This window comes from Rhinatrema bivittatum, chromosome 18 (assembly GCF_901001135.1).
Source record: "Rhinatrema bivittatum chromosome 18, aRhiBiv1.1, whole genome shotgun sequence".
Taxonomy (NCBI): Eukaryota; Metazoa; Chordata; class Amphibia; order Gymnophiona; family Rhinatrematidae; genus Rhinatrema; species Rhinatrema bivittatum.
The window spans coordinates 47,692,773-47,706,851 of record NC_042632.1 but is presented as its reverse complement, the minus strand read 5'-3'; the positions used below and the strand labels follow the sequence as shown (position 1 = coordinate 47,706,851).

At 46.0% G+C, this 14,079-nt stretch overlaps 2 protein-coding genes across 5 annotated transcripts in view; one reads left to right on the top strand and one right to left on the bottom strand.

The window, feature by feature from the left end:
* The window catches only part of SAR1B (secretion associated Ras related GTPase 1B), a 75,038-nt gene that overhangs the window by 36,649 nt on the left and 24,310 nt on the right, over positions 1–14,079 (bottom strand). The window lies entirely within an intron of this gene.
* Positions 1–14,079, top strand: part of SEC24A (SEC24 homolog A, COPII coat complex component) — a 96,956-nt gene that overhangs the window by 61,386 nt on the left and 21,491 nt on the right. For all 4 annotated transcript variants that reach the window (XM_029583859.1, XM_029583860.1, XM_029583857.1 and 1 more), the window contains 6 exons: positions 4,609–4,686; positions 5,423–5,574; positions 7,758–7,942; positions 11,141–11,243; positions 12,274–12,400; positions 12,835–12,944. In XM_029583859.1, coding sequence (XP_029439719.1) covers positions 4,609–4,686; positions 5,423–5,574; positions 7,758–7,942; positions 11,141–11,243; positions 12,274–12,400; positions 12,835–12,944 — 755 coding nt within the window. The remainder of the gene's footprint in view (positions 1–4,608; positions 4,687–5,422; positions 5,575–7,757; positions 7,943–11,140; positions 11,244–12,273; positions 12,401–12,834; positions 12,945–14,079) is intronic.

Here is a 14,079-nt window from a genome sequence, read left to right as displayed (position 1 = left end):
ATATCCGATCAGATTAAATAAACAGCTGATCCCATTCCTCATCCTGTCAGTGTGACCCTATGAGTTGCCACTTTCACAGAGTCTCAGGTGCCACAAGGTGGCAGTGCTTCCACGGAAAGGCCCGGAGGCAGCTTTCGGGCAGTGGATAATTCCCGTCCGCCTGCAAATAACCAAAACCGAAAAGAACTAGCTTGTGTTATTTTTTCTCTTTAGTGCAAACTACAACTAAATTTATAAAGCCTTTTTGGTTTTCCCTTTGCAGAGTATTTTCTACTGTTAAAATGCATTTTAAAGAGATCAGGCCCAAAATCCAGCTAAGCAGGCAGGCAAAGAGGAGCGCTGGCTGAGTGTGTATGAGCTTATATTCAGAAATGTATTCTGTGCCCTTTTTGTATTTCTGTAGCTTTGAGGCCATTATTTAGAAAAGCAACTAGCAGATAACTGTTAGCTGTATAAGGAGATCTCTCTCTCTCTCTCTATGCTCTGTCTGCTTCAGCCTCACAGCCCCCCTCCTGTGCCTGGCAGGGTAGGGGCCGGAGCAGGAAGCAGAGGGCTGTTCCCTGCCGCCTGAGATTCATGGCACTGGCCAGTGCAGTCTTGGGGAAAGTGCCCTGTGTGCTGGTGCAATGGGCCCCCTTGCTCTGTACATCGGGAGAAGCAGCTCTGCTGCCGAGCCCACCCTTAGGCCTGACTCCAGGAGCCAGCCGCCCCCCTTGTCAGGACTAGGGGAGGACACCGCAAAATGAAACAAAAAAAAAGAAGGTGATTGGGCTTGCAGGGCTGATCTGCCTTCCCACAAAGCACTGCAGGAAGTGCAGGCTCCCCCCCCACAGTATATTTATAAAGTCGCGGAGCCCCCAGGCGTGCTGAAACCTCAGCCGAGCGCAGGATGGTCTTCCGCGCTTTGACAGCAGTGCTGGAAGCGTTCAGTGACAACCTTGCCCTCCCGGCATCTCTTTATTTACAGGCCTCCTCTCGGGCACTGCAGGCGCTGTGCTGGGATTGTACAGCAGTGCTGGAGGCGTTCAGTGACAGCCTTGCCCTCCCGGCATCTCTTTATTTACAGGCCTCCTCTCGGGCACTGCAGGCGCTGTGCTGTGATTGTACAGCAGTGCTGGAAGCGTTCAGTGACAGCCTTGCCCTCCCGGCATCTCTTTATTTACAGGCCTCCTCTCGGGCACTGCAGGCGCTGTGCTGTGATTGTACAGCAGTGCTGGAAGCATTCAGTGACAGCCTTGCCCTCCCGGCATCTCTTTATTTACAGGCCTCCTCTCGGGCACTGCAGGCGCTGTGCTGTGATTGTACAGCAGTGCTGGAAGCGTTCAGTGACAGCCTTGCCCTCCCGGCATCTCTTTATTTACAGGCCTCCTCTCGGGCACTGCAGGCGCTGTGCTGTGATTGTACAGCAGTGCTGGAGGCGTTCAGTGACAACCTTGCCCTCCCGGCGTTTCTTTATTTACAGGCCTCCTCGCGGGCACTGCAGGCGCTGTGCTGGGATTGTACAGCAGTGCTGGAGGCGTTCAGTGACAACCTTGCCCTCCCGGCATTTCTTTATTTACAGGCCTCCTCTCGGGCACTGCAGGCGCTGTGCTGTGATTGTACAGCAGTGCTGGAGGCGTTCAGTGACAGCCTTGCCCTCCCGGCATCTCTTTATTTACAGGCCTCCTCTCGGGCACTGCAGGCGCTGTGCTGTGATTGTACAGCAGTGCTGGAGGCGTTCAGTGACAGCCTTGCCCTCCCAGCGTCTCTTTATTTACAGGCCTCCTCTCGGGCACTGCAGGCGCTGTGCTGTGATTGTACAGCAGTGCTGGAGGCGTTCAGTGACAGCCTTGCCCTCCCGGCATTTCTTTATTTACAGGCCTCCTCTCGGGCACTGCAGGCGCTGTGCTGTGATTGTACAGCAGTGCTGGAGGCGTTCAGTGACAGCCTTGCCCTCCCGGCATCTCTTTATTTACAGGCCTCCTCTCGGGCACTGCAGGCGCTGTGCTGTGATTGTACAGCAGTGCTGGAGGCGTTCAGTGACAGCCTTGCCCTCCCGGCATCTCTTTATTTACAGGCCTCCTCGCGGGCACTGCAGGCGCTGTGCTGGGATTGTACAGCAGTGCTGGAAGCGTTCAGTGACAGCCTTGCCCTCCCGGCATTTCTTTATTTACAGGCCTCCCCTCAGGCACTGCAGGCGCTGTGCTGTGATTGTACAGCAGTGCTGGAGGCGTTCAGTGACAACCTTGCCCTCCCGGCATCTCTTTATTTACAGGCCTCCTCTCGGGCACTGCAGGCGCTGTGCTGTGATTGTACAGCAGTGCTGGAGGCGTTCAGTGACAGCCTTGCCCTCCCGGCATCTCTTTATTTACAGGCCTCCTCTCGGGCACTGCAGGCGCTGTGCTGTGATTGTACAGCAGTGCTGGAGGCGTTCAGTGACAGCCTTGCCCTCCCGGCATCTCTTTATTTACAGGCCTCCTCTCGGGCACTGCAGGCGCTGTGCTGTGATTGTACAGCAGTGCTGGAAGCATTCAGTGACAGCCTTGCCCTCCCGGCATATCTTTATTTACAGGCCTCCTCTCGGGCACTGCAGGCGCTGTGCCATGATTGTACAGCAGTGCTGGAGGCGTTCAGTGACAGCCTTGCCCTCCCGGCATATCTTTATTTACAGGCCTCCTCTCGGGCACTGCAGGCGCTGTGCTGGGATTGTACAGCAGTGCTGGAAGCATTCAGTGACAGCCTTGCCCTCCCAGTGTCTCTTTATTTACAGGCCTCCTCTCGGGCACTGCAGGCGCTGTGCTGTGATTGTACAGCAGTGCTGGAGGCGTTCAGTGACAGCCTTGCCCTCCCGGCATCTCTTTATTTACAGGCCTCCTCTCGGGCACTGCAGGCGCTGTGCTGGGATTGAACGCCTCCAGCACTGCTGTCAGAGCAGCACTGCGAGCGGGGAAGGCGCTGCCTCGCTCCTGCCTGGGCTTTCATGGGGGCGCTGGCCTCGATGCTGTGGGAGGGGGGAATCGGTTGCTAGGCCCCTGCTGTGTGGGGTGAGCAGGTGGGTGATTGGCCTGCAAGACCCGATCACCTTTTTCATTTTGCAGCCGCTTATCCGGCTGTGTCAGATACCTTTAGATTTGCTTTTGCCATGATTATGACTAAATTTATCATTGCTATCTGGCTCTGCCCCCAGAAGGCAGCTTTTTTTTTAAAGTACAAATACATTTTAGCTGGATGACTTATCCAGCTAAAATCGATCTGGAAGGCAGGGGGAGGAAATATTTAGAGCACAGATTTGTCCGGCTAAGCTTGAACTTGGCCTGTGAAATCATTTTGGATATTGACGTCTTTGGGGTCGATTGTAAGACCTGCACACGCACATGGACGCGCCGATTTTATAACGTGTTCATCGGTGTGCGCATGTTATAAAATAGGGGTCCCGCGCGCACCGGATCTTCATGTCCATACGTCTATGTGCAGGCAGGTGGCTAGCTCCATGTTGGGGGAGGAGGGGGGGAGGGAATTTTAGAAAAATATGCGTGGCCACGCAATTGGACCTCCCCCAGTTCCCTCCCAGTCCGCTCTAATTAAGTGTTGGACTAGGAGGGGACGTTCCTATCCCTAACTCTGTCCTTCCTCCCTGCCCCCTAAACCTACCCCAACTATCCCCACATTTTTTGTTTTGCTACTTACTGCTCCACCGGAGCAAAGGTAATCTCTGTGCGACTGCCGGCACGTGCTTCCCCGGGACAGCGTCGAAAGGTGCTGTCCCGGCTGTTCCAACAATGTGTGCGGCACTCGCAGGGCCTGACCACGTGCCTAGCCCCTGATTTTTTTTTTTCTTGCCTGCGCATTTTAAAATCAGGCCGTTTGCGTTTTGCTATACAAAGTATCCCATGACATTCGCATCGTGCGGCTTGGTGATGACTGAAAAATGAGGGTTGCTTTGTTCAACAATAAACCCCTATCTTGGATTTTATGTAGATATGGATTTCAAACCCCATGCAGAAGGCGATTTTTATAATTGGGGGGCACAGTGGGTAAGCCCGAGGGCCAGGGAGAAGCAGGATTTGAATCCTGGGTGTGAGCCTGCTGCTCTGGGCTGCCCCTCTGCTGCTGCTTCCTCATGAGATTTGTCATTGTTAGGAACCAGGGCAGATTCAAAGCAAAATGTTACAAATAAGGAGGGAGAAATGTTTGAATCATCCCATGTGCGCATGCGAGCATTAGATGTACGTGCAGCACGGTTTTTCCTGTTCTTGGCCTCCTCCTGTTGTTCCTTTCCCACAGAAGCTGGGGGCCCGCCGTGCTTGCTATTCCAGCGCGCGGTTTGTTTTTGTGCGAGGGTAAATTAAGCCTGTTAGATGCCTGGGTGTGTGCTGCATGCCCTAGCGCCCAGGGAGGGAGAGAGAGACGCTAGAGAAATCACATGAGGCCCCCGAGGCCCCGGTGGCAACAGGAGGAAGCTTGGAAGGAGGAGAGATGCAGGGATTGCGAGGACTTGGTGCTGGAGACGCTTCAATTTAATCAGGATTGGGAAAACCCCCAAAAGCTCCCACTTTTCTAGGGCAGTGTAACGTCGAGCAGAGCGGCCTGTCTTTTCTAGGATTTCTCACTGCAGCTTTGGTTTCATAGGGGAAGTCTGTGCCGTGCCCGGCGATGGATCCTCTGTACAAAACAGCTATGATGCAATAGAAGGAGGAGGATATATGGGTAAGAGACTCTTGTTACAGTTTTGTCTGTAACGTTTTTATTTCTTCCTCTTTGGCTACCCTGCCTTGTTTTGTGGAGATCAGGTAACCGCATGTTGTGTTAACCTATGGCCACGATGGTGCGACATGAGACATAAGGTGATCGCTGATCTCATTTTCAGAATTATTTCGATTAACAGAGCGTTTTATGCTAATCGAGCCAGACTTGCTAGAGAAAATTGACATTTTTAGGAGAAAGGATTACAGACTCCATTTATTTCATTTCTACTTATCTCAGTCTGGATCTAAATGAACTATGTGGCTTATTTAGGAAATGCCTAATGTATCAAATGGATTACTGTTTGTTTTTCTTTAGAAAGAAAGCGAAGGCTTAATATTTGAATGTTATAGAAAGCATTACCTGTGTTATAGTTAAATGGCTTAATCTACTTATATTTCAACGTCAAATCTAAGGTACAAGAAACCTATCCAAGTCATTAATTGTTTTCAATACATGTTTTTGTTAGTGGTAAATGTCTTACATTAGGAGATTTGTGGGAAAATACATGGCAGTGCATTTCTACAATGACTTAAGTAACTTTTCATATGTTATGGTTTTTGGACTTGCTCCAGATTGCTTAACTTGATTTGCTGATTTCAGGACACTTCTCAAGTCCAAGATTTCTGTCTGTTTCAGGCTCCAAAATCTGCCGGACTTGCTTGATGTTCTGTACATTCTTTTCTTTGTCGCCTCCTAGGTTTGTTTGCATCCCATCCTGCCCCACCTCAGCCCCAGAATCCTAAAATGGGCAGGAGTGTTGGTTATTCCTACCCCACGTTACCGCCAGGCTACCAGAGTGCAACAGCAGGAACGTCAGCAGCCCAGCCCTCGCCCCAGCCATTCCCCCAGGTAAACCCTCCGTTTGCTAGGAGTCTCCATCGGTGCAGACCCTGTCGATAAATCCTAGGAGAGAGATCGGAGCAGGTTCCACCCCAGCTCTCTCCTGGAGGCACAGCCAGCCAGGCGGGGTTTTAGGATTTCCCCCATGGCTATGCATGCCGGACATTTGCATACACTGGTTCCCTCAGGCATATTCCTTCTGGAAATCCTGAAACCTCGCCTGGCTTAGCTGTGTCTCAGGACAGGATTGCGAGCCACTCCCCCAGCCGGTGTGATCATTTTGGATTCTCCTCCGTTTCTCTTGAGAAGAGCTGAATGCTAGGATCTTTATACAGCATGATATAAAGTGCAATAGTGGAGAAGTTTTGTTTATTTTAGTTTTTGCTTATGTAGTTTCAATTCTCTCTTTTTGAAAAACTTTTTTTTTTTAATGTAGATATCGATCCCGGTCACACCTCCAGCCTTCCTAGCAGAGTGCCCCTCTCTGTATATCATGCGTGTCTTTTCATAGCTCTTTATTTAGAAAAACGTCCACAAGACTTCTTTTTTTGGTGTTTCCAGAAAATCACAAAACTGGAATAAAATACATTTATATGAACATAAAGGTGTGCAGAAATGTATTTTGCACTTGCACTGAACATATCTGCAGTCCCGGGGAGTGCGTCCTGCGTACAGTCTCCCTCCCAGCTTCCTTGCAATGTGTTTTTCTGCCGTGCTAGAATTTGAGTAACCTTTGACAGCTGATTTGCTCTCATCCCACACATACCAAACAGGCTTCAGATGGGCCAGAATTTGATCCCCTTGTCATGTAATAAGACTGTTTACAGCTTTTCATGTTTGTTTCGATATGCCCAGTTGCTGTAGGTGGGTTTTGTCCATTTTCTTTTTTTTTCAACAAAACTTGAAGTACAAAATTTCCATCGCTGCTCAGTTGAGGGGCAATTAGTTTACGGGAACTCGTTTTGAGATGAGCGAGATCCCTGCCCAAAGAGCAAAGCAGTGCCCTCCCCAGTTTACCATGAGTGTAGTTCAATAATCCGTCCAGGCAAACCCCTCATTGTAACATCTAGTAGTATGTTCCTTAAATAAATTCATTGTTTCAAAGTAGACTAGTGTAATTGGACTTTCCCAGGGCTTGGATAGTTTTAGCATCTTTTCAAACAAGTACAAATGAAATATTACAGTAGCAATATTGTGTTCTGTGGCATCCCGGGGCTGCCAGTAGCGCTATAGAAATGAGAAATAGTGGCTGCTTGAATGTTGTCTCTTTCCTTACTCAAAAGATGCATTCACGTGGAGACCTTTTTGTTGTTTGCTGCCTTTTGAATATATTTTTATTATTCTGATTGTATTGTGATTAGTTTGTGTGTGGGGGGGTGGGGGGTGGGATTTGCACATTTTATGCATGCTGTGATTTTTTTTTGTTTTTCTGTTGCCTAAGAGTTTTTTGATTAGATTTTTAGGAGAGTTGTAAACCACCTGGAGTTTGACCATAGCCAATGTGATTCCAAAGTTGCCATAAATAGAATTTACTCCCAAGTAATTCTACACAAAGGAAAAATGCAACTCAGGCCTTCAAACAAAAGGATTGCCCAGGCGGGCCTGCCTGCAGTGCCTGTCATTTCGAAATCAGTTTTGAAACATTTACAATGAGAGACAGTAAATGATTACATGAAAATTTGCTCTATAAGGCTGACGACTGCCTGCGGCCCATTGTGGGCGAGAGAGAGTAGATTACAATATCTTAGAGCATCTGTTGATGATATTGTCTCTCGTTTGTATATGATTTTTGAGTAATAGAATTATATTCTATTTCCCTCTCTTTTTGGTGGTTTGTGATTAGTGTGAGAGGAGAGTTGCTTCTGTAACATTTCGAAATCATGTACATGAAGTTTATATTAAACAAAAAAAATCCCCCTGAGGAATCTGAATTCTGACAAAGCGCAACCCCTGGGATATCAGAACCCACTTCCAATTTTAGCTGCGGCTTCTGTCTATGCTGTTTACTTTTGAAAGAATTTGTCGCTGATTTGAAAAGTAGAGGTAAAAAAAAAAAGCACTAGGATTGCTGCTTTGTCCAAGTCTGTGTGTGTGTGCGTGGCAGGGAGGAAAACAAAGTTCTTTCTGTGCTTGCAATCCCTTGATCCTACGTAATAAAGTACTTTTCAGTTTTTGGGGGGGTTTTCACGCAGGCTGCCTTGGGTGCTAATCAGTTGACTTCATCTATGGGTGGATTAAGTCTTCAACAGAGCCAGCAGCCAGAAGGACTGAGGCAAATCAACCTCCTCCAGGACCGAAATGTGCTTCCTCCCAGCCCGCTGCATTCTCCTGTTCCCAGCCTGCACGAGGACATCCGGAAGCTGAACTGCAGCCCAGAGTAGGGGCTTTTAAAATATTATTGCCATTTCTTTGTTTAAAATTGGAAATGTCTTGATGCAGTTTCCCAATCCTTGCCCTACAGACAATATCAGGGGTCTGATGTTATGAACACTGTCCAGGGAAGTAAACTTTATCAGGGAATGGCTTCCTAGGTGAAAAATGATTCTCCTCCTGATCTCTCTTTGCCTGCTGACAGCACACATAGCGCTGTAAGAGCATAAGCGATGGAGGCGAAGAGCAGGGAATCGGGTCCGAGGGAAAGACTTGGGTTCGGAGCGCTCTGGGCTTCATTATGGCGTTGGGTGGCCGGGTCCATGGATTTGAAAGTTCTCAGACAGAGTAACTAACATGGTAGGAGAAAAAGACCAGCTTTGGCCTAGCCAGATGAGCATACAAATTCCCACGTGCAACCCAACACTGAACTCCCATCTTTGCCCACCCGCTCTCCCAAATCTGGTCTTTCACTTCACTTTTCAACTCTCTTCCAGATCTGTCAAAATGTTAGCCTTCATCACTTTCGCAAACCTTGTCGTCTTCCTCTGTGAGTTTTACAAGACCAACACTCATGTCCCCTCCCAGGTCTGATTGCCAAGTTTTCTAATAATCCACATGTTGTTCTATAACTTACAACATGGACTGAATGGCATTTTGGTACCGTTGGATGTCTTAAGTGCACTTGACACTGTGTTCCATAATATTTTATTGACCTGTTTACAGGCTATTGGGATCACAGGAACTGTTTTGATGTGGTTTGCATCCTTTAAGGATAAAAAAAACGTTAGGAATCATCTTCTTGGCGGGAGCTGTCAACTGGTGTCCCCTACTTTGCTGCTAGATAAAATGCGAGGCAGGCCTTTTGGCTCTTTATTATTGCACCAGCAGTTTTTAGCAAATGATAGACTGATGTAATCCCCCTGACATGCTTTTCACAAGAGCTTTCTTGGTTGTGCTGCCTGTAGTTCTGTGCGCAGCTCCTTGTTTTGTCTTCAATGAAAATGCTTCTAAATGGCAGGTGATCTTGTTAGTCTTAATGGTATTTGAGTCGTCACATTTTATCAGCCTGAAACGAGGTGGTGCTTTTCTGTTGCCTTGGTGCAGAAAGCATAGTTGAAAATTTGAGCTGTTTGCAAGTAATCTAAAATTAAAACTTGAACGGAGATGCATTCTACATTCCCTGGAGGAAACACGTGGGGAAACGTGTACCAGGGTCACATGGCTCCAGGTCTCCGTTGGCCCAATAAACTGCCTTTTTAAAATTAGAGCTATACCTCTGTGGGGTTTTTCTTTAGAATTCTCATTTAAGCCAGGGATCAGGACCTGGAGGAATTATACAGTATGTTCTGCTTATTTAAAAAACTTGTATTCCACAGTCTTCCATACAATTTTGTATTCAGTGCAGTTTACCTAAAACGTACATAAAAATCATAAAACAAAACGTGCATATAATTTAATTCAAAATCTTATGTTAAAACAAGAAAAAAAAAAACCCCCATGCAGTAACCTCCACAATATTGCTTTCATCCAAATGCCTCCCAGAAAAGCAGGCCTTCACACCTTGCTAAACCCTTTAACATCCGACTCTCTTCACATATGCAGTGGTAAAGCATTATAATCTCTGTGTGAGGGGACCTGCAGTAAATGCTGGCTAGCCAGAGTGAAGAGCACCTGCCAAACTATTTATTACATATATATTTCTCTACTTTGATTATCTTTCTCTTCATTTCCAATTCCAAGTTATTCACCCTTGTTATAATGTAACTTTTTACCTTCTGCTCCCAATCTGTCTCCTCTTTTGAGGTTTGACTAATTATTGTTAATGTACTATCGTTCTATGTAAACCGATTTGATCTGTATCAAGAAAATCGGTATATAAAAACCCTAAATAAATAAATAAATATATATATATATATAATTTTTTTTTTTTTTTAAGAGCACGGTGTATTTTCATGAAACAGCTTGAATATTATGATGAGTAATCGAAACTTCACAGGCAACCAGAGTAAGACCTGCAGTGCAGAGAGTGACAGGATCAAAGTGTGTTAGGCCTAATAAGAGGCGTGCAGCAGCCTGCTGAGTTAACTGTATCAGGAAAACTTACACAAATGGTGCTGCAGTAGTCAGTATGACCTAGGATGAGAGAGTGAAGGGCTGTTTGAAACACATCTGCTGATACTGAGTACTTGAGTGGTCTGGGCAGTTTTAGTTAAATATTTTATGTCGGGGGTTTCATACTAAGTTGTGAGCCCAAAAACATCCCCCCCGCTTTCTCTTGGAATAATGTCGGCAACACAACTCCATCACAATTTGTGGCCACTGAATTTGTTGCCAGAGGACTTCTTCCTGCCCAAACTAACCTTGTTTTTGGGACATTTAGGACTAAACCATTAGTACCTAACCAATCTTTTACTTCATACGTACGTTTTTGGAATGTTTTGTCAGGGATGACACCAGTAGCATCACTTGAGATTTACAGCTAAATATGACATCCGCGTAGAGAAAAAAAATGATACTCCCAACGCTCGAAGAATTGAGCATAATGGTACACAATACAAACTAAACAGAACGGAAGACAGGGTAGAGCCCGGAGGGACACCAGTTGACAGCTCCCGCCAAGAAGATGTTTGATTCCTAACGTGAATGCCCTGATTTTTTGTCTTGTTTTTTTTATCCTTAAAGGATGCAAACCACATCAAAACAGTTCCTGTGATCCCAATAGCCTGTAAACAGGACAATAAAATATTATGGAACACAGTGTCAAGTGCACTTAAGACATCCAATGGTACCAAAATTCCATTCAATCCATGTTGTAAGTTATAGAATAACATATTGCGAAGAGATACTATGATGAGCCCTTCCTCACTGCCAATGCACGAGCCTGCCTTTTCTTTATTAAAATAGACCAGTTATGCACAGTCTCTCAGATTATTGTGGCTACAGGAGTAGGGAATTCAAGAAAACATGAGACCAGCACAGAGGATATAAAGCTGAGCAAGAGAGGATGGGGCGTATGGTCTATGTTTCTGAGAAGAATTGGGGTGGCTTTGGAGAATACTTCCTTAGGTAGCCCAGAGAAGGATATGATTTGGGTCATCGGCAGTTGATGACTGTAATAGGAAAAATATGAATCGAGTGGCAAGCTTTTAAACATGGAGCACATGACTTACCTTTTAACCCTTTCTTCCCAATATCTTTTTAGGTTATTCCGGTGTACCTTGACAAATATCCCCCAGACGCAGGCCTTATTGAACAAAGCCAAACTTCCTTTGGGTCTCCTGCTGCATCCTTTCAAAGACTTGTCGGTATGACACAATACCAAGGGGCTCAATTTTCAGAAAAAATGCTCAGTACCTGCATTTTAGGCACCTAAGTTTAGGAAGGTTTTTAGCCAAATTTAGAATCCTTAATTTTCAGCTGAAAAGTCACTAAAATGTAGGTATCTAAAACGTGAGTTCCTGCCTCAGTTTTAGGCCTGTGGTTCATTTGCTTAGGTTTAGCAGGCTAAGGGCCTGATTCATCAAGGTATTTTCCCATAGACACAGAATCAGGTCATAACTTAGGTGTCAAGGGCTGACAATTAGTGATTTTGGAAGAAGTTGAAATTTCTTATATTTAAGGATCTTTTATTTGGGGTTTGAAGTTTATACTTTTTCTAATTTTACCCTGATCATTATTTTATATTTATGTTTTTTATATATTTATTTTACATTATTTATAACACTTTGTCCTGTTGTGTTAGATGTTTTAGTCTTGCAGACTCCCACTTTTTAGGTTTCCGGTGAAAATAGCTCCTAAATTTAGATTCACAGCCCTAGTTTTCAAAAGGGGGCTTATTTAGGAGCCCAGCTTCCAAAACGAGCTACCTAAACCCTTTGAAAGTTAAGTATTTTCAGCAGCCAAATTGAAGTTTAATTCATATTTAGCCGAGTATGTTCACTACTGATCTCCTACATAAGAACCACCATCCAGATCCGAGTTGTTGTGGTTTTGCACGCCATGTGTTGAAGTTGAGCCTCTCTCATTGTCTCAGCCAAGCTTCCCTGCTGATTATATAAGGTAGCAGAATACAGAGTGACTTTGGGCCACTTGTATGTGATTTGTTTAGCTTGTGCTTGTGGCTTACCAGGATACAAATACATCTGCCAGCAGGGAGCGCTAGTCATCTCTGAGGCTATTTTTGAAGCAGACTTTGTTTTGGCACATGGCAGATGTTGGTTTTTGCAGCTAGGATATAAAGGGAGGCTGCTCTAGCTAGGGAAGCATTGCAGATGTTGTCCTCTTGCACCTTCACATCCCATGCTCCTTTTTTTTACTTTTTGTTTTCTCCCCTAGCAATTGCCTGTGGTGACCTCCAGCACGATTGTGAGATGTCGTTCCTGCAGGACGTACATTAATCCTTTTGTCAACTTTGTAGACCAGAGGCGGTGGAAATGTAACTTGTGTTACCGAGTCAATGATGGTAGGTTGTCGTCTGATTTCTAATGCTGCCATGTGGCAAGCAGAAGTTGGATCACTGGTTTTGGGATGTAGGAACAGATCTGCCAGGAAGCGGGTGTTTACCTTGTCAATCTTGTATTCAAATGTTTCCTCCTGACAGCAGTGCTTCTCGGCCTTTTGTATGCCAGCTGCCTGCCTTACGTTATGTGCACTGTTGCAGGTTTGGAAACTTAAGAGTAGATTTTTAACCAGCGTTCCTTGATAATGGGGTGGACTGATGCTAAAGAATATTCCCGTTAGAATGGGAGATTAATGGGCACATTGGTTTGTTCCAAGAGATCTCTGTAGTGCACTCTTAAACTGTTTGGCATATTACTGCCTTGTCATCTCCCAGCTGAGAAAAGTACGATGATCACGGTCACCCAGCAAGTCGTCTTTACTTTTCTCTTTTTATAGTCCCTGAAGAGTTTATGTATAATCCTGTCACAAGGGTCTACGGAGAGCCTCACAAACGACCTGAAGTCCAGAATGCTACCATTGAGTTTATGGCTCCTTCGGAGTATATGGTGAGCTTTTCCTTTTCTTTCATCTGAATATGCTGAAATGGGAAGCGGTCCAGAAAAAAAAAGCACAAAAAATACGTATTTTAAACTTGCTCGCGGAGTGGCACATGCAAGCCATGGTACTCAGGTACGTAAAGGGGGAGAGAGGGCAGGAGCATGATGTGGATTAGGAACTAAAAGGAGGGACCTATTTATTCAGATGCACTAAAAGTGCCCGCTTTTAACGTGTGGTGGTGCGGCACATTTCATGTGCGGTTTACTAAAGACTTTTCACCCTTAGTGAACAGCATGTTAAGTGTTGCAAAAATGCAGTTTAGCACATGCTTTTAACACAACATTCAATGGCATTTTTAGTTGTCTAAAGTTGGGTGTTGATGGCTGCGTTACGTGCCGCATTAAACAAGCCACTGTCCACACTGGGACAAAGTTCATGGATACTTTTTCCACCTACAGCCTTTGCAGCAGTTTCACAGTGAGAATACATAGCTATTTTGAACATTTCCTAAGGAATAAATACCCACAATTCCCTGTACATACCCAGATCAGTCCAGACTCCTGGGGCTTTGCCTACCTGCCAGCAGATGGAGACAGAGTTTTGCAGGCACTGCCTCTTAATCCGATGGGCCACCTGCAGCTCCTCGGTATTTCTCTGCCTCCAGCAGATGGAGGAGGTACAAAATCTGCAGTTTTGTACCTAAGGGAAAAAAAAAAAAAGGATTGTATTTGTAGATATTCCCTCCCAGGAGGTTGGCAGGTCCTGGTGGGACCATCCCTCCAGGTTTTAGAGAAGGATGAGCAGGGGTTGGGGACCCTTGAGTGCCTGCTGATCTATGCTGATTCACACCGGGGTTGAAAGCGGGTGGTCCAGTTCCCTCACCCTCAGGAGTCTGGGGAGAAGCCTCTGCTACGTTTCAGATAAGCTTGCTGTCTGTTTTGTAAAGCTTTTAAAAAAAAAAAAAAAAAAGAGGGGAAAGAGAAGTCAGCGTATTTTGTTTTTTGTTGGTGCTGTCTGTGGCAGAAGGGCTCCAGTCAGGCGGCGAACTCCAGTGGCGGCTCCCAGCGGTTCTCATGTTCCGGCATGTGCCACATGGTTGGAGCCAGGCCATGCTGCATGCCTGCCGATGCACCACGTGTGGAG